At 40.7% G+C, this 21,702-nt stretch overlaps 1 protein-coding gene across 5 annotated transcripts in view; it reads left to right on the top strand.

Annotated features, from left to right (window-relative positions):
* The window catches only part of mark1 (MAP/microtubule affinity-regulating kinase 1), a 44,454-nt gene that overhangs the window by 16,818 nt on the left and 5,934 nt on the right, over positions 1–21,702 (top strand). For 3 of the 5 annotated variants that reach the window (XM_021307531.2, XM_021307532.2, XM_021307533.2), the window contains exons 4-13: positions 13,516–13,564; positions 14,367–14,432; positions 14,648–14,718; positions 16,517–16,573; positions 16,690–16,926; positions 18,005–18,124; positions 18,753–18,852; positions 18,948–19,060; positions 19,153–19,354; positions 20,038–20,219. In XM_021307531.2, coding sequence (XP_021163206.2) covers positions 13,516–13,564; positions 14,367–14,432; positions 14,648–14,718; positions 16,517–16,573; positions 16,690–16,926; positions 18,005–18,124; positions 18,753–18,852; positions 18,948–19,060; positions 19,153–19,354; positions 20,038–20,219 — 1,197 coding nt within the window. The remainder of the gene's footprint in view (positions 1–13,515; positions 13,565–14,366; positions 14,433–14,647; positions 14,719–16,516; positions 16,574–16,689; positions 16,927–18,004; positions 18,125–18,752; positions 18,853–18,947; positions 19,061–19,152; positions 19,355–20,037; positions 20,220–21,702) is intronic. The other 2 variants (XM_012880488.3, XM_012880489.3) reach the window with 1 other exon arrangement.

Here is a 21,702-nt window from a genome sequence, read left to right on the forward strand (position 1 = left end):
TTTTTTGCTGGCACCACTATGTCATAATCCTCCAAAATAAAAAAGTGTTTTATAATCACATGTGAGTAGCGCAGCGATAGCCATGTGGCTAATGATCAGTGTTGCCAGTTTTTGTGAGATAGACAAGAAGAAGAAGAAATCTTGTCACTGGAATTGTACATTCCAACGAAATGTGTCTTCTGCTTTTAATCCATCCCTTAGGGAGCAGTGGGAAGTTATTATAGCACCCGGGGAGCAATCTGGGGCTAAGGGTCTTGGTCAGGGCACGTCTGCGGGGATTGAACCGGGTACTTTTGACCTTCTCAGAGCACAAGTACGCTGCTCTAACCACCCGGTCACTACTCCTCCCACACTAGGGACAACAAAGGACCATCTCTATGAAAACAAGCCAAAAAGAAGCACAACAAGCTACCCACCACACTGTAATACAGTGGCCATTTCTCTACTGAATAAATGTATATATTGCTGCGTTTCAATAATGCCGTTCAAATATTGCTGTGGGGGGGAGCAGGAGAGTCAGTACTTGGATCTGGGAGAAACATTAAATCTACCCTAACTTTTTCCAAGTTCAGAGTTTAAAAAAAGCCCAGTAGAATTTATTGTTTGATGTGAACACTAACCAGGCTAACTGCTATTAGCATTATAAGCTAATAGCCTGTGTCTTTCTCCGCTTGGTCTACTCTTAAATATTGTAACATGTTCTGTATAAGAACTTGTATATTACTGTGTTTATGGACGGTTTAACGAAAAACAAGTAGCCAAAAGTACAAATTATCAGTTTTTAATGTAGTTTTAACTCCAAGGCGGCCATATTGGATTTAGAAGTTTGGCCTGGTGAGAATCTTCACTTTCCCACCTAAAGGCTGGTTCACATGGCATGATGTTTAGCCCAGTTTTTGCCCCGATCTCCCCCTTCCGAGAGGCGCATCTCAGTATGTCTCTTAAGATAATCTGGTGTGTTAAGAACGATCTGATCCACTCAGTAGAACATGAGGACGGCTCCAACCTCAAATCGGGGATATTGAACATGTTGGTTTGTCTTGCCCGATATCCTAGCGTCAGTCCACAACTTATAGCCATTATTCTCCCCCACCATTCATGTTTATTTACTATGAACTTACTTTTGATCTTGAGAGGATTCACAAGATTTTCCGTCTGACATCTGAATGATCTTAAGTGAAATTTGTTCATGTGCGGTGGGTTGTGCTCGCTGTCCAACCTGACACCGCACACTGTACGAGCAAACCTGTTTTATCTAAGATGTTTTAACTTTATGTTTAGTGTCTCTCAGGCTTTTAAAATCATCCGACTATTCTAAAATCCTGCCGTGAACAGGCCTTAATTTCCACCTAAGTTCTAGCTAAAAAGGCTTTTCTTTTAATGATTCCAACTTTGATCTTGGAAATGTACATCCCTGAAATCTACTGACCCATTGTTGGTGGTGGAAAAATAAGCAAAGGTCTTCATTCAGTCTGTGGCTAAAAAAAAAATGGGCCTCAAGGTCATTTATCGCTACTGGAAAAATAAAGTAATTAATTGCCAAATTGTCATTCCTTGGAACTCTGATCAACTTAAAACAGTGAAGCAGAAATCATAAAATGTTTAAGTTGCACTTATAAAGGATTTGTTGGTGTTCCAGATATAGTAGTCAGGTGTGTTTATGTTAAAGCAGTTTCTTAGTTTGAGATTTTTTTTCCTAATTTTATGGTTAGACATTATGCTACAGCAATTAAATCTGAATTTATTTCAAGGGTTTTTCCTCATCCTTTTTATTGTGGCCACCACTTATGTCTGCAAACCCAAAGAAACGGAATATATGGCTCTTAGCAAGCAGTTTAAAGAGGAGTATATCAAAACAAAGGAATTTCTTGAAAATGTCTTCTGAGTCTTTGCTTTTGTCTGAAAAAAAAAAGTCAGGCAGAGCAAATATAATGAAGTGAATGAATAAGGGGGATGTGAATGACTGCTGGGGACTTATAGATGCAGGCTGTGTTTTCTTTTTTTCCTAGTCTGAGACATTACCACCGCTATGTTCCTGCCATAGTTCTTCACCACTAATAAACATCTGTGATTGTGTTGGATCCTAATAGGACCCCACTGCTGTTCCTTAACCGATCAGTGCGATCCAGTCTGACTGAGGGAAATCTCGTCGCCAGAGCTCTTTTGTTTAATCCTCCATTGTGCAGTTTCTAATCTGTGGGTTGCTAAACATTTTAAGGCATCTCATTGAGATTCTGCTCCTAAGGTGACGGACTCAACCCGTTTGGGCCTCGTCGAGGTCGCGAATGATTTCATTTTCTGCTGCTGGTGTTGTCCGCTGCCTGGTGATGGCACACGCAGTAGGTCATATGTATCATGCGAGCCTGCAGACCAATCAGGAGGGCTGTGATCAATTATTCAGCGCGCCTTTCATATGTCAGCTGCAGCAGACCCAGGAGGGTCAATATGGAGAACTCTTATAGCTTTTTATGGAAGATGAGCTGCGACTGATGTCATCGCACGAGCGCACATGGAGTATGTGTGTGTGTGCAGATATGCTCCTTTTGATCGCTTGTTTCGACTGCACAAAGTTTAGACACCTGTTTTGTGTTTTTGCTTTGCGTGTGTGTAATGCCATCCATTATGATGCCGTCCGCTCTGTGCTGTAGGTTCCTGTAATGGTATACAGATGTGGCATCTGCAATGCAGAAGCTTGTCTTTTAATGCAGCAGCTGTCTCCTGGACTGAATCGATTGTCTCGCTGACCCGCCCTGCCCTGTGCTATCCTTGTGAAAGCTTTAGAGTGGCTACAGTAAAGAGAGTCTCTACCTCCAAGCCATTTTTTGCTTAGTTGCCTTTCTGACGTTAATGCATTTCAATGACGCTTGTACCAAAATTAAAACATAAAAACGCAGAAAATTTGCCAAAGAACTGGCCTCTTCTACTGGTTTTCATGGTTATCCAGTAGGTTCCAAATGAATTAATTTGAAATGAAGCTCAGTCTTATTTAAAAACTATATATTTAAAAAAAAATAAAAACAAGAATATTTTGGCCTTTTTCTTGTGTTCATTTGTTATTTTTGGTTGTTTTGTTTGAGGCTGTCTTCTAATTAAGAGGTCTAGACATTATTAATTTCAGTTCAGTCACCACGGCCTTTAGGGCTCGCTGTGCTCACACTGGGACCTTTACATTACAGGGATGACAAAAGGATTTCCAGTTTAAGACAACATATTCAAATCTTCCACCTGACATTACTGACATAGTGGTCCAGGTTAGTCATCATAAAACCTGAGGAAATAGTTTCTATAGGCTGCTACCAGGGTTGGGTGAGATAAACGAGTTCTCGATGCCTCCGATTGAGGACATGGATGATTCTGACTTGATTATCAAACGTCAAAACTGGATCATCTCAATGTTCATTTGTGACCCAATTTTGAGGAACCCAGAAGGTGGAACTGTGATCGACTTACTGCGGCACCCAAAACGGTTTCTCGTCAGTATCAAAGGCACAAGGATACTTTCGCACATCCTGCTTCTGAGAAGGTCCATGCCTTATGCAGGATGTCTGAATTTGAAAAGATCCTTTGAAAAAAACCAACCAAGGGGAACAACATGACAGGTTTGGACAGGTTGAAGTAAAACAACGGCCTTAACCAGAAGCACATGAGGCTAGTGAAGCTAGAGGCCCCCCTTTCACACAGAAAAAGGTGAACCTCTTCTCAAAGTTATTTGAGTGGATTTATAATTGCATCTTAGTTGCTGAATTGTCATCAAATTGATTTGCCAAATTCCTAAAGATTCTCAGCCCTACCTGCTACTAGCGTCAAGTAAAACGTGTGAGAATGCTCTTTGCTTTCTTTGAAAGCTGACTTGTTCCATGAGTTATTTTAATTGAAAGCAGTTTTCTCATTGAATCTAAACTTTGTACTGAACCTGAACCCTGAGGTTAATGTAAAGAAACAGGAATTTTGCCCTCTGCCTCAGGGGGTTATTTGCTCATGCGATTGTTGGTTGTTAGATTTTTTTTACTAAGGCAAGTGGACCAGCAGAAGTCCTTTTCTCCCAAATAACTTGTTTATTCTTAATTAATATTTATTGGATCTGATTAAATAAGTAATCACTGATAAAGGAAAATATTAATTTGGTGGTTTACCCAGTCTCCAGTTTCTTCCATTTGACTTCAGGTATATCTGAGCCAAATCATGGCATTATTTTCTTGGCAGTGTATCGCTGAGCACCCGGCACCTTTGGAAATCTCCAGAGAGGCGTCATTTATGGCATATGGTGTCAATGTAGCGGGCTACAAATGTGACCTGATGTAAAAGACTGGATGAGGCGGAGAAGTTTTGTTTTTATTGGAAGGATTGACGCAGAGTACTGATTATCAGAAATGCAGCATTCATATTTTTGTTGCCAATTATCGATCATGCGTTTTCCCAAAGCTCTGACCGGCTGATGCTGATTCTGACTCTTTTAGAACTATAATTACCGGCATTTGTATATTTATTTCTTGTCTTCCTAATGTGAGTGGTTATTATTAATTCATACTGGGAGCACAAGGGACCTGTGTGTGATAGAGCTGTCATTCTGAAACACAAGAACAAAGCACCAACCCTTTGAGAATCACATTTGAGAACAGTTATTTCAAAGATCCAAATTTGTTGTCTAAATAAAGTCAAAGATCCAGAACAGCCAGTTATGAGTGAATCCCTTTTATTAAGTTTCCTTACTAATCACAGGCAAACAAAGAGCCCTTTATGCCTGCAATAGTTTGTTTATGATCCTAAGCTGCTGCATTTCTTTCTGCAAAAAGCAATGCTCAACCTTATTGTGTTGCCAAATAACTAGAGAGTGCTTTTGTTAAACGCAAGGTAAAATCAGCTGAACATTTAGTGCAACAAAACACTTTTACATCAAAATGCGCGAGGTAAGAACTACAGGTATCCAGTTACAGAGTACATCACAACCTGGTGTGGAAAGTGGAAAATTAAAGCCCTGTGTAATTTGATTTCCCTTTTTTTCCTAATTCTGTTTTTCATTTCCTACAAAGGAAACACATTCTTTAACCTAAAAAGGTTTGGTAGATGTAAACAGTGTCAACAGTTCAATAGAAATATTTCCTAAAGTTCCTAGAAATATTACACCCGAGTTTATCTCTTAAGTATTTTTGGAAGAAGATACAGTATGCGCTTCAGATGAGAGACGCCCTGTATGTATCATGTGAAAGAGGTCTTGATCTCAATGGGTTTTAATCTGGTTAAATAAAAGTTAAATAAAATAAAAAATGGTGACAAAGCTCATATAGTGCCTTTGGTGCGTAGTGTCATAGAGGATGATCAATCCATTTGTTTTTTATTACATGCTCTACAGTACTATTGTAATTGTGCTCTGCCCCTAACATTAATAATGAGATTCTGACACACACACACACACACACACACACACACACACACACACACACACACACACACACACACACACACACACACACACACACACACACACACACACACACACACCACATTACCATTAATCTATTTGTAATGACTTGAAGCAAGAAATGCTCTTTTAATGAATAAGTCCAGAACAATTAGCAATCCGGTATTTGTTTTCATATAATAGCATGACATTGCTGCTGCTATCGGGCTACCTTAATAGGGCACATGCTGCCTTATATTATGGACCTAAGAAAAACATGTTTCATCATTATCTTAATCTGACTTGGGGTTGATGAGACATTTTGCAATCATGGTAAATCTGGCGAAGGAAAGCTGCTTTTTCTTTAGTTTTTGCTGTTGTTCTAGGTTTTTTTTTTTTGTGGGAGCCTAGTGTCTGATTTGGCAGCATGACTCCTCCACTCACCGCTAGTGGTTGCTCTTTCATGTTAGCCTGTCAAATGCCACTGATTTTTCATTTTATTTTCCCAAAGGAGCCAGGCTGTGGGCTCACCATCTGGCACTGCAGGCTCAGCGAGCAGATCCTGTACGGGCTCATTTATGCACACAGATAAAGCTGCATGACACATTGGACTGGCAGCTCCTCAGTAAGCCAGAGTCACGGTTTTAGCAACATTTCGCTCACATTTTTACAATCCTGCGCCTGTGCGCTGACATTAATTTGTCGATTTAGCTGGATAAGCGTCGTCCTACACTGACAAGCAATTTCCTTTGTTTCGCTGCGCCGATACAAAGAGGTCAAATCTTTATTAAAATTGTTCTTTTCTAAAGCCTGTTCTCCTGATGTTTTAACGACAGCTTCATAGATAGAGTCATGACTTAGAAATGAACCCCGGTGCTGATTCTTCATGACTCAGTGGCCCTGGTCTGAGTCTGTAGTGGTCAGGACAGGAAATGAGATCAGCTGAGCTTTCCAAAGCTCCTCCTTACAGCCACCGCAGGAAACGCATCACATGTCATCTGTGATCCGGGATGCTGACGTTGTCATGGTTTTAAGGCGTTTCAACCCCTAAATAGGCCTTACGGTTAATCCCCTCTTCCACTAAAACACACGCTGCACCCATCCCACCACCCACCGCTAGCTCGCTCGTCTGATCTGTAAACAAGACTAAAGCAACAGAAAGTCCAACAACAAGTTTAATGAAATCTGAAAATGGGCCGCCGCGTTTTGTTGTTTCCTGCCCGTCGCAAAATACCCCACCGTGGGGTCAGCCTCTCATCGTGGCTGTTGTTTACGTCTGTCCTCCTCCTGCCACTCTGCGTTAGCCAATCAAATGCTTCACGGTTCATTGGCTAGAGGAGCTTTAGTCTTGACCAGATGAGTGGAATGTGATTAGGCAGACAGGACTGTTGTCTGAATCATAGTACAAATCAAATGCTGGAGCTGCTAACATTTGCAGCGTCTGATGGCATTTAGTGCTGCCCGACTTCAATATAAGAGTTTAAATAAGTTGCACTCGATGAGGGTTTTCTTTCTAAAATTGTTGTGGGTAGTAACGGGTTTGCTGAAGCAGAGATGGATGAAGACAGACTCTCCTTTTTTTTTTTATTCTCATATCCTGGGGAGTCGAGGACAGGTTAGGACAGTTATCTGAATGTCAGACAAGAGACTCACTCAACAGACTTTTTTTTTCTCAAGTCTGACTAGACCAATTATTATTTTTTTATCTAAAGGCTATAAAACATGAAGCAGAAAAAACTGTGCCTCGGGTAGAGGTGTGACTCTTTGGGCTCTTTGCCATTCTATTTCGATTATAATTCACAAGGCTACAATGCTACTTTAAATCATAGTATCACACACAAACTAAACACGCCACCTCAGACCGCCGTTTGTACGCCATCAATAATAACAGATCCAAGACCTTTTAGCTTAACAAAAAATAGACAATAAATACCTGAGAACGTGAACTTAAAGCATTATATGCTGTCTCCGCATCCCAAACTAACAGTTTACCCTATTTATATTTAATTGTTGAGTCCAAAATCTCTTACATCATCTGTAACTAAAACTAAATCCTTCTTGGATCTGCCAGTCCTTCTGTTACAGCTCATTCAGAAATTTGCTTGTGCTACTTGACATTCACCGCTCTCGTTTGGAGCACAAAGCATGCTAGCTGTCGCTCATCAGCTAAGGTCCAGTTATGGAGACATAAGATTCGGTGGCCACCCTGCCTGGGTTTAGTGATCCTGGGACTTGAGCCCCATTTACAATACCCTTTTTTAACCGTGCCGAGACAGGTCCGAGCTCAGTAACTGAGATAACTATTGAGTGTAAATGGGACGCAAACTGAACTGAACCGCGCCAGACACAACCGGACCGCGCTAAATCTAGACCAGTTCGATGGGTGGGCTCGGACCGGTTTCACGGTTTTCTGATAACAAAGAGTGCATGAGCAGACTGCGTCATCTCCTTACAGTCAGATGACTAATTTTGCGGTTTCAGACATTCATAATAATACTAGCTTCCTTATCGTGCCACACAATTTCCAGTAATGATTCTGCTTAGCAGTGTGATGAACCTCAACGTCTGTCGTTGTTTCCTGCGTCTGTAAGCCCTTATTAGACGTTCGTTTGTCTTATCCACGTACCAAAAGCCAAAAGTAAATTCACTAAAGGTTGCCTTCTTCGCCTGACTCTCCGCAAACAACTAAATATCACAATTATAACCAAGCATAACTTCATGAATGTTACGGGCGCCATCATTTTTATTTGCTTAATTCCCTCCTTCAATCTTAGAGAGCAGTAGTACCGCAGATCGTCAATAGGAGGCGAGGAACTGTGCTAGCGTGACGTGTAAATGGTCGTAAGAACCAAGCTCGGTACGGTTAACTGCCTCGGTGTGGCAGAAAATTAACTCCATCCCCCAACCCCTCACTGGGGGTTCTTTATTTTCCGTTGAGTTCAAAATGACTATCTCTATCAAAGGAATCACAAGTTAATCCACATATGTGTATTAAAGTATGTCACCCTATTCTTCCCTTGAATTTCATTTAAAATGTACTTTTTTTTGTCAAAGTAGATGCATTTGGTCGATGTGATTTTAAAGGTTGAGAGTTGTTGGGTTTCTTAGTTTGGACGCGTTTAATACACAGAAAAAAAAACATATTTTTCTTTATTTGAGCTGCTTGTCAATGATCATAGCCGATCGATTGGTGCAAGTCTATCAGGGAAGCTTTTTTTTTATTCCTCTGTCTCTCTGCCTGCGTGTTTCTCTCTCTCCATTGCTTTGTCAAACAACAAAGAGGGAATATTTACTGCTATGAAGTTTCTAAAGGTACCGTTAGTACAAAACAGAAACCCATTCGACGGAAGAGGGTTTGCAGGCTCCTCGTTCTATCAATAATCTCCACGCGGGACGAGCAGCTGTGCCGCTGTCGTGACCGAAATAGCCCAGCCTGTTCCCGCAAGTGTCCCCTGTCAGATATCCTCTGTTCTGCTCCTCCTGCATGTGGACTCTGCTGTAATTAAGGCTAGTTTGGGTGCCTCTGGGTGGGTGGAAGTAGGTCACTGGCACAGACTACAGCGCTTCAGTCGCATTGAACGCGGTGTGTCCTCTTGGGGGATGCACATTTTGTTTTGTAATCATTTTCTTCCAACTTATCGGCTAAAACGCTAGTTGTAATAAATTGATATCTATATGATGGCACTTCTGCAGTTACTCACTCACCGCATACACAGCACACCTTCAGAAGCCCTGTATCCCTCAGCGCAACTCCCCACTGTGTCTGTAGATATTATCGATAATGATAGCAGACCGGATCAAAGATCTCCAACTCATTATCTCCCGTCGGCCTTCATGGTGGCTACATCCGTATTGAGTGTGTATCGATGAGATCTGTGTTTGCTGCTGTTTTCCACAGCCCTGCTCAGGTTTGTTCTAATTTTTGTTTCCAAGTGACTGCACGCGTGCTTCCCATGTGAGGAGCTTTAGGGCAGTGACGCAAACAATACAGGGGGAAGGGGGGGTGGGGGTGCAAGACAGTTTGGACGTGAGCTCGAGATCAAATATTGACTCGTAAGTCCGTCATCCAGAATAATAAAGAGATTCCTCTCCTGAGTGATGCTTGACATTGACCCTACAGTGACTTATGTTTGTCTCGTCATGCGGGGCATCTTCCGGGTTTTGTGTCTGTGCGATTCCTCTCTAATTGACTTTGTTACCATGGGGGAACCTCTCAGGTCGGTGCGGCAGCTGATGAATATGGAGCAGGGTTAGCCACATAGGAGATGTTTGTTATATAGAAACTAAGGAACCTCAAGATGCTTGTGAACAGATATAAGATAAGAGACTCTTTTATTGTCCCACAATAGAGAAACTTGGCCATGACAGTGGCAAAGACACAGATAGAGTTACACACAATAATTAATAATGAAAACAGGAACAAACTAGTCTAATCTAAAGTTAGTTCTAAATGAACACCAGAAATAAAAAGTTAAAATACCATAGTAAATATTGCACAATTATTGATAATGTGGCATACTCAGGTAAACTCAGGTAAATATGGACAAATAGCAAATTCAGACTGTCTAATCTTTTTAAACACGCTTTGGTTTTTGGAGTTTAAACACAATATTAATGAAGTTTTTTACTAATATGCAACATGATGCCTAAAAAGTTGTAATAAATAACACATAATGATGTAACTTCAATAAAACAGATTAGGTCGTTCATTAATTGGTGCTTTTAAAAACAGTACATCTCAGTTTTAAATAAAGGTTGAATAAAAACCAATATATGAGGGGAAGGCAAGTTCCCTTTGGAAGAAGATTAAAAGTTTGATGTTTTAGTTTCAGAAAAGTGTCTAAAATATTGAGTTGGAGGAAACACAAAAGATGTAAGAAGCCTTTTAAAAGGACAATTTATTTTCTACAACAGGTTGAGACATGTCTGCCATTCATTAAGGCTGCAGAGAGTGAGAGAGAGCAACACTTATCTAAGATAACAGGAAGTCTGAATGTGTTTCAGGAGAGTTGAGCTGTTTTATTTGCTTGAGCTTTTTAGCCTCCTTAAAGGAACATGCCAGATTGGGAACTAGGATTTTTGGCTGCCTTTTGGAGACATGTGACCTCTGTGATCAATCTTTGTTTTAAAATTAGTGAGTTTTCCCAATGACTGCTCTCGCACACACAAAGTGTGAAAATAACTGACGGCTCAAAGCAGGAAGAATAGAAGATAACTATGCTGTTCCTACATCTTCCAATATTATTATTATTGTTATTATTATTATTGATGTTTAAGGAAAATCTGAATCGTTCAAAATCTCTATCGGCAGGACAAAGTGTTACAACAGCCGATTACTGAAAATTGGCCCTTAAAGTCTGATCGGTTCATGTCGAGCTTATTGTGGTTTTCCTAGGGGCTACGACAAAGTCATTTGTGTCAGCTATGCTTTAAGTTTACCAATTTAATGTAACAAAATATTAGCTGGAAAAATGTGCTTCAGGTTTCTTGATTGAAGTATAAGGACTACAAGAATATCCCAAGAATATATTTCCCTGTAACAGATGAATAAACCATCTGTTACAGGGAAATATATAAATTTTCCCTTGATTGACTAACTGGTGATTGGCCAGTCTAATCCCCCAGAAAATCTTTTTTGTCCATTAAATCCATCAAAATGAAAACAAAAAATCCTATTTGTAAACTTTATAAGTGTCACTAAATATGTTCCCTGGTGTACTTTTTGTTTTGAGTTTAGTAAAAATCTGTTTAAAATGAGAGGATTATTAGCTGGAGCAAAAATAATAATCTAGCAATACTTGAATTAAAAGCAGCCATTTGTATTAAGAAACATAGACTATATATGTTATTTTTTGCATGCTCTTTTGCAATAAGTGTTTTACATTTATTTATCTAAAATCAGCAGGAAAGCCTCAAAGAAAAACAGAAATCACTAATGCTAATGCTAATACCGCTAATGCTACCGCTAATAACTGGTGTAGGGTCGGTGGACCAATAATCTCTAAATTTATTCTGATTTTATTTACATTTATCATTTTATTTAAAGTTTTGTTTGTTTTAAGTGAAGTCAAAAAAGTATGCAGTTTTTTGTTTTTCGTCCTTTTCCAGACTTGTTTACACATTGGATTTCTCTGTGCTTTGTATGCCGATCACAGGGAGAAATGGCAGATTTTGATTACTAACTGACTAATTTATATATATTATTACTTTATAAATATCTTATTATTGACTTGGAGAACCGTTCATTACGTTTTGTTTGAAAAACAGTTATATATTCATTTTCATTAAGACCCCCTGTTTATATGCTCACTCTCCTCTGATTTTTCAGCTTGTTGGTGAGAAACGCCGGCGTTCGTGGTAGATGCATGCTGAGAAACTGAAATGAAGCCGAACCGTGTTCTAAAAAATATGTTTTTCCTGTTGTTTAAGCCTAAAGTGAAGTATGAAAACAGCTTTTGTTTTAGGCTCACACAACTAGACTCCTTTTGAGGCCTTATGCAAATGTGTTTCCTGGCAATGTGAAGTTCAAGTGAAAAGGCTGGTTTTACCAAAGTGACATTTCAGTTCAGAAACGGCGTGATCTGTTGGAGAAAACCAAACACCCATTCAGAGTTCGGTTCTTGAAACATTTCTGTCCATTACGAGAAACAAAGGTGTGAAATATATTGACAAAGAAAAAAAAAAAAGAAAAAAATAGTGTGGGTCCTTCTAAGCCTTCTGCTGAAGAACCCAAAGGTGATTTGTTGTATTTAAAGCCAAAATAGGTGAAAAATTGAAAGAATGCTTTTAAAATTAAATAAATAATATTTATTATAACAAATAATAAATATAATATTTTTTATGACAAATAAATCCCAGTCGCTATGTTTACTGTAATGAAGGGAAATGTGTGGCCTGCTGTTTAGTCTGTATTGGCTCTGTGGCACTGAGGAATAATCTACACCAGACTTTGGACAAAAAGAAAGCCAATACTCGCTTGTCAGACTTTCAGAACAATGTAGGAACCTTTAATCTGTCTGCTGCAGCTTCTTGTGCAATATTTTGGATCCATAAGGTGAAAGCTGTCACACAAAAAAAAAGCAAGTAGAGACAGAACAAGGGAAAGATTTAGTGCAGCAGTGTTTTTAATAATAAGGCTGTAGCTGGAAGTCCTGCAGAGCTAGGCCTGCTCACACTGCTATAATAGCTGCGTTTGACCTAGAAACACACACCATCCTGGAACTTATGTAATACCCAAAGTGCCATTAAGAAAGTTGCTTGCATTCAGTTGTGTACGAGGATTAAACCCAACCAAACGCAAGTCGGAGATCTACACCTTCACAATATAAGGGATGAAGGCAGTTTTCCCTGCGTAATGATAATATAAAAAATGAACTCGGCTTTTTATGTCTAGCCAAGTCAGCAAAGAGCAAAATCTGTGTTGTGTCTCATGTGGCTGAACCGTTGTGTAGGTGCAAATCCCTGTCATGTCGGTACTGACATCTGACACTCGAACACAGCCTGAGCAAACGTTGAGTCCCCAGCAGAATGTAAATGATTCAACAGCACCTCTGCGTGGCTGCAGCCGCTCAGCTGACCTTAAACAGTCGCACAAAGACTAAAGAGATGCAGTTTTTTTTTTAAAGACGAGCTCACAGATTATCCTCTTGTCTGAGAACACAGGTTACTCTGGTGGAGATGCAAGAAAAAGGCGCCACAAGGATTTAACCATTCTCTGGAACCTGAAACTCAAAGCCTGTGAAGGTTTACAGCTGCCAAGGAGCAGTGGGTCTTTGCTGCTCCTCTGCGGATGCTGGCAGCCTGTGAGTGGCTGCAGTGACGGCCACAGGGCCGGCTCCTTCCCCTGCAGCCTCTCACCGGAGTTGTAATTCTGCACCGTATCTCTGCTGGGATGAGTTTAGTGCATCACGGCATCAGCCGTATTGCTTTTCACAGCATAGTAGAGCTGCGGTGCTCATGTCCTCTGCTGGTGTAACGCCGATTAAGACGCGGCTTATAGTTGCATTCCCTTCGTTTTGCTCCCTCCAGGAAGATGGGTGACGCTCGTGTTTTATTGCTCATAAAGTCATTAGATGTCGGTTCTGCATGGATTAAAGTGCTCCTCTGTGTCTCCACAGCTTTTCAGGGAAGTTAGAATAATGAAGCTACTGAATCATCCTAATATAGGTGAGTAAACATGCTGCACCCCGATGAATCCAGATTTCCCAGTTAAAGTTGACCTCTGCATCTCGCTAAAGAAATAAACAAACCTTAATTAGAGGTAACCAATTTCTGATTTTTCTTTTCCAGACATTTAGTCTTCCTGTGTTTGAGCTTTTCCAAAGATCAGGGTTTCTACAGTTCTTAAAAAGTCTTCATGCAACCATTTGAATTTTAAGCCTTAAATACATTTAGATACATGTAGATATTCTTTAATTGGTCTAAAATTAAATCTGAAATTTGAACAAGCATTTATGGATTGCTTCTTTAGGGAGCTTACAGAAATTAAATACATTTTAAAATCATTTCTGCGGGAATCATCAGCAAACTAAGTTTTGTTCTGTTTGTTGTTTGACTAATTTGGCCGATTCTTGATGTTTCGGGAAAAAACCTCAGCAAGACACAGACTTTTACTATTCCCTGTATCCATCGAATGAATCCTCCTGCTTATATTGAAATTTAGTCATTTACTGGAATTAAGATCATAGTGTACTTGCAATATTATGTAATGTTGCCCATCAGTTATTTTTCATAATTTACACAGGCCTTAAATTCAAATCTTTACAAACATTGAAAGTTCTCTAAAGTCAGTAAATCTAACTGATTGAACCATGCAGAAACTCCAAGGATACATTTATAAATTAGCTACATGCTGCCTGTCTGAAGTCTTGTTATTTTGACTCTTAAGATTAAAGGCCCACTTATTAAAGTCTTAATTCTAAACGTCATTTAACTTGTTTAATTCCTGCTTCCTTTTCTTTTTTTGCAGTAAAATTGTTTGAGGTGATCGAAACTGATAAGACACTTTATTTGGTGATGGAGTATGCCAGTGGAGGTGAGTATGGCCTCATTGCACGTTTCTTTAACTAGGTCGCTTTTTATATTTTTTTATGTGGGTGAGTGGAAGTCCCTCACAGTCCAGGATGCTTTAGATAGGTATCGTCCTTACAAATATCTAACATGTTCAGGGATTGCTCAAAACTAAAACTGGGATGCTGATTGATTTCAAATGAATATAAAATCCTTATTTTGTGTCTATTCTTACCACAGGAGAAGTATTTGACTACCTTGTGGCTCACGGCAGGATGAAGGAGAAGGAGGCCAGGGCCAAGTTCAGGCAGGTGAGTCACCAGTGTTGCAGCGCCTGGGCATCATTACTTTATTGTTTCTGGAGAAAGACTGCATACACCAAAATCCTGCTTTGTCACCGACTGCAGAGGGAAGGTGGAGTGCACACAGCTTCGGCTGAAGCCTCCATCCCAGTGGTCTCTGCTGACCCCTAGTGGTGCCTCTTGTGTAGCAATATTCCACCGGCTTTTACATTGCTAAGGTTGCGTTTGATATGGCTACCTGTATCATGAACACTTTTTTTTTTTATTGGTCATTTTTGGCCAGATGTCTTTATAAAAAGTCTTCTGCTTGTGTGTAAAACAACTCAAAGATATGGTCAAACAAGCTCAAAATCCTAACCCTACAGCAGCATGTGTACTTTTTGATAGATATTGTTGATAATCTGGAATATGTGAAATTTCCTGGCCGGCTGAAATACTAACAGCAAACTGCGCAAATCCCAATTTGGCACAAGACACACTTTAGATCAGGAAGGAGCCTGAAATGAATGATTTGGCCCTCTCCTTTATGGACAATATTGTATAAACATCTTGATCAGAGCAATGCTGCACTTGATATATTGGTGTACCAATGGTACGTTGAGAGGTTGCAGCCGATTTCGCTTCAAGAACTTTGATAAACGGGATTTAAAACATTTTCTTCCAGCCATGAACGGTCCTTAAATATTTGTGTGTTACACTAGGTGTGTGTGTGTGTGTGTGTGTGTAAGAGTTGTCACTGTAAAAGTAGTTTTAACTTTATTGAAAAAAAAAAGATGGTTGATCTTTCAAACTGTCTATAGCATTTTATATTAGCTATTAGCATTGTTAGCGTCACTAAATGGAAAGGGAAGCATCTGTGTGTGTATGTTTCCCAGAGAATGCAGACTCTTGGCTTAACTGAGATGTTCAAAAGGTCGGCAACATTGTCTGCATGATGTTGTGATGAATTTACCCTTCCTGTTTGCTACGAAGTCTCACTATTTGGCTAAATGAGTGGCAGCCATGCCGCCATAGAAAATGCAGCTTTGTTCCTAGCAGCGTCTCCCACCTTTTGGCTCTTTCTCTGAGTTACAGTTTCAAACGCCTCGCTGATGCTGAAAATGCCTCATTATCAGCAATATTCACCCAATAATGACTTCCACACCGAAGAGAGTTTTATGTTAGCGGTTAAATATGGTGCGTTCACAGAGCATAGGACATTTGGTTTCGGCCGTCCTGTTCAGTCTATAAATCAATAATTTTGAATCCTTCGTTAATTCCAGAAGGACGTTATGTCGTTAACGTGGCTCGGTTTAATTTTACATATGAAACTTAGAAAAATAGGAAATAGAAAACTGTAACAGAACATCCGAACACTCTAAAGAACGTGCATAAATTAGTGTAAAAAAAAAATCACAGGCTACAATTGGATTGCTGGAGAAATGCATTTATTTTGCACTCGTTTTATGCTTGACAAAGATGATAGCTGATGTCAAAGATTATTCAGTTGAAAATAATGATGTTTGGTGTGCCAAAAAATATTCACTCACATATTTGTGTGTACTTCAAAGATTAGCTTTAATTTCCCGTAAAAATCTTAGTTGTGCCACTATAGCCTCTGTCTGCATGCCAGAATCACGTTAAGATGAACTATCCCTCAGCATCAACACACAAAACAGAGAATCGGGAAGGAAGCAGCTGAAATGGAGCTCTTCCTAAATATCAGTGGGACTTTTATAGATTCGGTATGTTTGCTTTCATCTCACTCAGGTTTCTTTTCCATCCTGGTGTTTAACGTAGCGACCCGTTACGCTTGTTTGCGTTTCAGATCGTGTCTGCAGTGCAGTACTGCCATCAGAGGAGGATAGTTCACAGAGATTTAAAGGTGATTTAAGTTCTCTTGTCTTGTGCTCATCTCTTAGCGGTCCATCCTAAGACAAGCCTCTGCTGTCGGTCTGTGTTTTGTTTTTTTACAATCCTCACTTCTGTCCCCTCTCCCAGGCTGAGAACTTGTTGCTGGACGCAGACATGAACATCAAGATAGCCGACTTTGGCTTCAGCAACGAGTTCACCGTGGGCAGTAAACTGGACACGTTCTGTGGCTCCCCGCCGTACGCAGCTCCTGAACTCTTTCAGGGTAAAAAGTACGACGGTCCTGAGGTGGACGTGTGGAGTCTTGGCGTTATCCTCTACACACTGGTCAGCGGGTCGTTGCCTTTTGACGGACAGAACCTAAAGGTGGGCCTTTTCCTCTGGGAAGCATCGTTTAATCCTGCTGACAGATGGGGGGACGAGCCTTTCTGGAAAATGTTGTTTGCCTCAAAGCTTGAAAATAAAGGTTTTATCACATTAAGATAAACGGATCTTACCACTGTGGGCTCTGCTCGTTAAACTTAACGTAGCTCCTTATTGAAGCACATCCTGATTTATAGATTAATTTAAAAGCTCAAACCACGATTAGTCAGATTGAGATCTTTTTATATTTCCCGATTATGTAAAAATAATGAGAGTATAAACAAATAAAAAAATGTTTGAGGTCTGAAATAAAATGAGTGCAGTAGTTGTCTCTTTGAAAGTGACTTAAAATGAGAAATGTTCTGACCTGATCAGAGATTTGAGGCATTTTCACACTTAGCTTTTAGTTAATTCCAAAAAAAAAAAAAGCTTTATAGACTTTATTAAAAGATGTTTACATTTTAACTAGTCAGGTCATCTTAGAAAGCTACTGGATTTTTTATCTCTGTAGCAGACTTTATCTCCAGATCAGACTCGGCTTTGATGTTTCTACACATCAGTCATGGAGTTAGGTTGCTTAAAGTAAATCTAAATGCTTTTTAAAAGCAGCTATGCAGGTTAAACTTATATTTTAATATATGATTCTTTATATTTGATCATGAATCTCGGTAAATAAATCAGATTTTAGACTTGTTTGGACAGCAAAAGGTATCTGATTGAGTGATCGTAAAGAGGAATCACCAAGCTTTATTAATTTCAAGAGGTTCTAAATATTATTTTCAATAAGTAATTAATTAACTTTAATGTGTGTTCACCGTTGAGTGCTTATTTTATTTGTTTGGCAAAATTTTGCAAATCATTATTACATGTAATCTAAAATGATAACCTAACTCCCCCTCAACTCTACAGAGCAACAAACAAAGTGGAAGCAATCATAAACTGTACATCTATTGGAATTATGTTCCTCTCAGTTGATTTAACAACTTTAAACCCTGGTTATATTCTGGTTTTAGGTGTTTAAAATACCTGAAAAGTGATCCACCTGTCTTAATGATCTCTTTTGTTTTGCCTGGTGTTGCAGGAACTTCGGGAGCGGGTTCTGCGGGGAAAGTACCGCATTCCTTTTTACATGTCCACAGACTGTGAAAACCTGCTGAAGAAGCTTCTGGTGCTCAACCCCGTCAAACGAGGCAGTTTAGAGGTATCGCCGTTTGTTTACATTCAGCCTGCTTCCGCAATCAGGCAACCCTGTGATTTGCAGAGAGGGTGCTGTCAAACGTTCAGAAATAGTTTTTTTCCCCTCAATTTATTTCCTCATCCTCGATGTCTCAGCTTCACTTCATCAGTAAATCTCAAGGTTTACTGTTTTGTTTTTTTTTTTTTTCACTTTTTCCACATTTTCTTTCCATTTCTTGTCTCTGTCCATTACATGAAAGTGTGCAGCGTTTGCTAAGATCAGGAAAATGGAAATGTTGAGTTGTAAAAAAAAAACAAAAACATCTTCACCAGATGAACAACATCTGAAAGGGAAGAAATATGCGGTATTTTCCACAGATTCAAGAATGAAGAACAAATTGTGTCCATAGAAAGACACTGCAGTGTCTGCGTCCTGTGCAGTAACGACGGCCCCTGCTCTCAGAACCAGACTGCAGTTCAATAAAAAGCTTTCTCCCTCAGTGTTGGGTTCAGATTGCGATTTGGTCATGCATTTCTTCCTGTTCTGTGCTGTACAATCGCAGGATATATGTCATGAGTAGCTAATATTAATCATTAGCGATTGAAATTATAGTTGAGAATATGGAGTTCTGATGTTCTCGTTTCTCTGTCAGCAAATCATGAAAGACCACTGGATGAATGTGGGTCACGACGACGAGGAGCTCAAACCCTACATCGAACCCGAGTCTGATTTCAACGACTCGTCCAGAATAGGTGAGTCTCGCTTGTGCTAAGGTGCTTTTTGTTTCTTTGATCGCGTCCGCTGCTCAGACTCAGACCCTTCACGTTTCTCCTTTTCGTCCAACCAGAGCTCATGGTGACCATGGGTTTCCCTAAAGAAGAGATCACCGACTCGCTACAAAACCAGAAGTACGATGACGTCATGGCCACGTACCTGCTGCTAGGCCGGAAAGCTCCAGAGGTGAGTTTGCTGTATCTCCCGCGTGTCCTTCCCAACAATGTGCGTAATCTCACGTGACCGTAAGCCCTCACCGCTCTTCTGTCACGCCGCAGTTCGAGGGCAGCGAGCCTCTGACCAACAGCGTCCTGGGCCAGCGTCAGCGGCCGACCAGCGACATCAACAACAGCTCCAGCATTTCCCCTGCCCATCCCAAGGTCACACGCAGCATCTCGGCCAATCAGAAGCAGCGCCGCTACAGTGATCATGGTGGGGATGATGATGGTGGTGGTGGTGGTGGTGTCGTAGAGAAGCCAAGTAAAGTAACCTCTTACATCCCGGGTCTGAGAGTGCTGCGAACTGCGTGTTGTGTAGGGGGGGGGGACGTTGGCCTGAGTCACTGATTAGTTGACGAAGCATTGACCATGCTACGCCGAGACAGAACGAAGAGGCACACCAGGTTTAGAAATGCAACTGTTTAAGATTTAAATATTAAGCTCAGATTAAAAAAAAAATTAAAAAAGACAATATTTTAACTGGAATGCTTTTAAAGCAATTGCATTTTCATAATCGGTCTCCTCAATGCTCAATCAGTGACTCAGCTGGAATACCTCTCTGGTTGCCAGGCGGTTTCCACCTATGTCATGTGGGAGCCGTTGTTTGTGGCGCCATCTTGTGGCAGGCTGCTTTTCCGCAGCTCGTTTTTGGACCGGCACCTCAAAGCATGAGGAGGGACAGCAGCTCCGCTTTTCGTACTTGTTTACCTTGGCTTCTGTAGCTTTACATGTTAGAACACCGAAGTGTTGTCTCGTATCACACCCTGACAAATGTGATCCCGTGTGAATCCTGGTTTTGAGTGGCTTTGCGTAATGCTGTTGTGGTAAAGACCTTGTCTGCTGTTTTTTTTGTTTTTTTTATATCTCCCCAAAATCTTAGATGTTGAAGCCCTTTTTCTAAGGGGTCGTATTAAAAATATTCACACGTGTGCGTGCTTCTTCCAGTGGGTCCGTCGGTGCCACCAGCAGTGTCGTACTCGAAGCGCAACCAGGCCCTGAGCGTGGAAAGTGACCACAGAGAGGAGTGGGACGGGGCGCGCCGGCTCGAGCTCAGCACCTCCAAAGGAGACGTCCCTGCTTCGCCGCTGGGAGTGCAGGAGAGGAAGAAAGCCTCAAGTGCTGTGGGGGTGAGGAAGTAAACGGAGACTGCAGTTAGGAGCCTGCAAAATGTGATGACAATGTTATTTGTAAACTCTGCCATGATGAAACTCTTGCGATTATGAAGCCCGGCACAATATAATCCTTTGCATATTGAGCTCCGTTGTCTGTGTCAGGTGTGAGCGTCTAGCGCAGTCAGACTCCATCCAGCAGGCTAAATATTACGTTGGGGTGCAAAGTGAGACCTCCTGACTCTTGGAATATATTATCCAACGATTATTTCACCCTGAACAGTCCCCTGATATTGTGTCCCCTGATATTGTGATGGCCATATTTTCACCATATGGTTTGCAGCCCTGCTTTGTGGCAGGCACAGCAAAAGTTGATCAGTTTGTGTAAAACTAACAAAGTGTTATACTGCATTCACCATGATCATACAGTTTAATTTTAACAATCTCTTCTTCTTTTTCTGGATTAGGGCATCAAGTGTTGGTTTGGGGATTTTTTTCTAGTTTACTTCGAGTTGTTCTAGTTACAGCGGCAAAGTACAAAGTATTCACCCCCCACCATTTGTTATCGTGGCAGGCATTTTCTAGGCCTGCCACGATAACACATTTTGCTGGACGATTAATCTTCCTAAAAATTCTTGCGACAAACCATAATATTGTCATTGGGAGGCATTTTTCTAACTAATATGATAATAGCAGAATAACACAAGCACACCCTCTCGACATACCAGCTCAGAGAGATTAAGCCGTTGGCCGGCGTCAAAAAAACTCCCACACTGCAGCGGTTCCACACCATTTCCATTTTCTTTTTAAACTGGTGTTTCTCTGGCTCTCCCTCATGAGGCTCTCATGCTAAACTTTGAGCATGTGTCTACCTGACAAGATTTAACTCCTCCTACTGAGAAAACCAGAAGGGAGCGGTGAGTAGGGACCAGTGCACTGTACTGAAACATTTTGCTATCCAGTCTCAGAGATTGCAGAGGAAAACACAGGGGGAACATGCATAAGCGAAGGATGGAGCTTATCTTTCATTTATCACTTCAATTCAATTATATTTATACATAGCGCCAATTCATGAAACATGTCATCTCAAGGCACTTTACAGTCAAATTCAATCATATTATACAGATTGGTCAAAAATGTCCTATATAAGGGAACCAATTGATTGCTTCAAAGTCCCGACAAGCAGCATTCACTCCTGGAGAAGCGTAGAGCCACAGGGAGAGTCATCTGCATTGTACATGGCTTTGCAGCAATCCCTCATACTGAGCAAGCATGAAGCGACAGTGGAAAGAAAAACTCCCCATTAACGGGAAGGAAAACCTCCGGCAGAACCAGGCTCAGTATGAACGGTCATCTGCCTCGACCGACTGGTTAATCATGTTAATTATTTACTGTGAGATTAATTGATTTATTGTTTATTGCGGCCAGCCTAGCATTTTCCATGTTTTGTTTCCTCACAGCCTGGAATGAACATGGGTTGTTGGAGAGTTAGCACCATTTA

This window comes from Fundulus heteroclitus, chromosome 22 (genome assembly GCF_011125445.2).
Source record: "Fundulus heteroclitus isolate FHET01 chromosome 22, MU-UCD_Fhet_4.1, whole genome shotgun sequence".
Lineage (NCBI taxonomy): Eukaryota > Metazoa > Chordata > Actinopteri > Cyprinodontiformes > Fundulidae > Fundulus > Fundulus heteroclitus.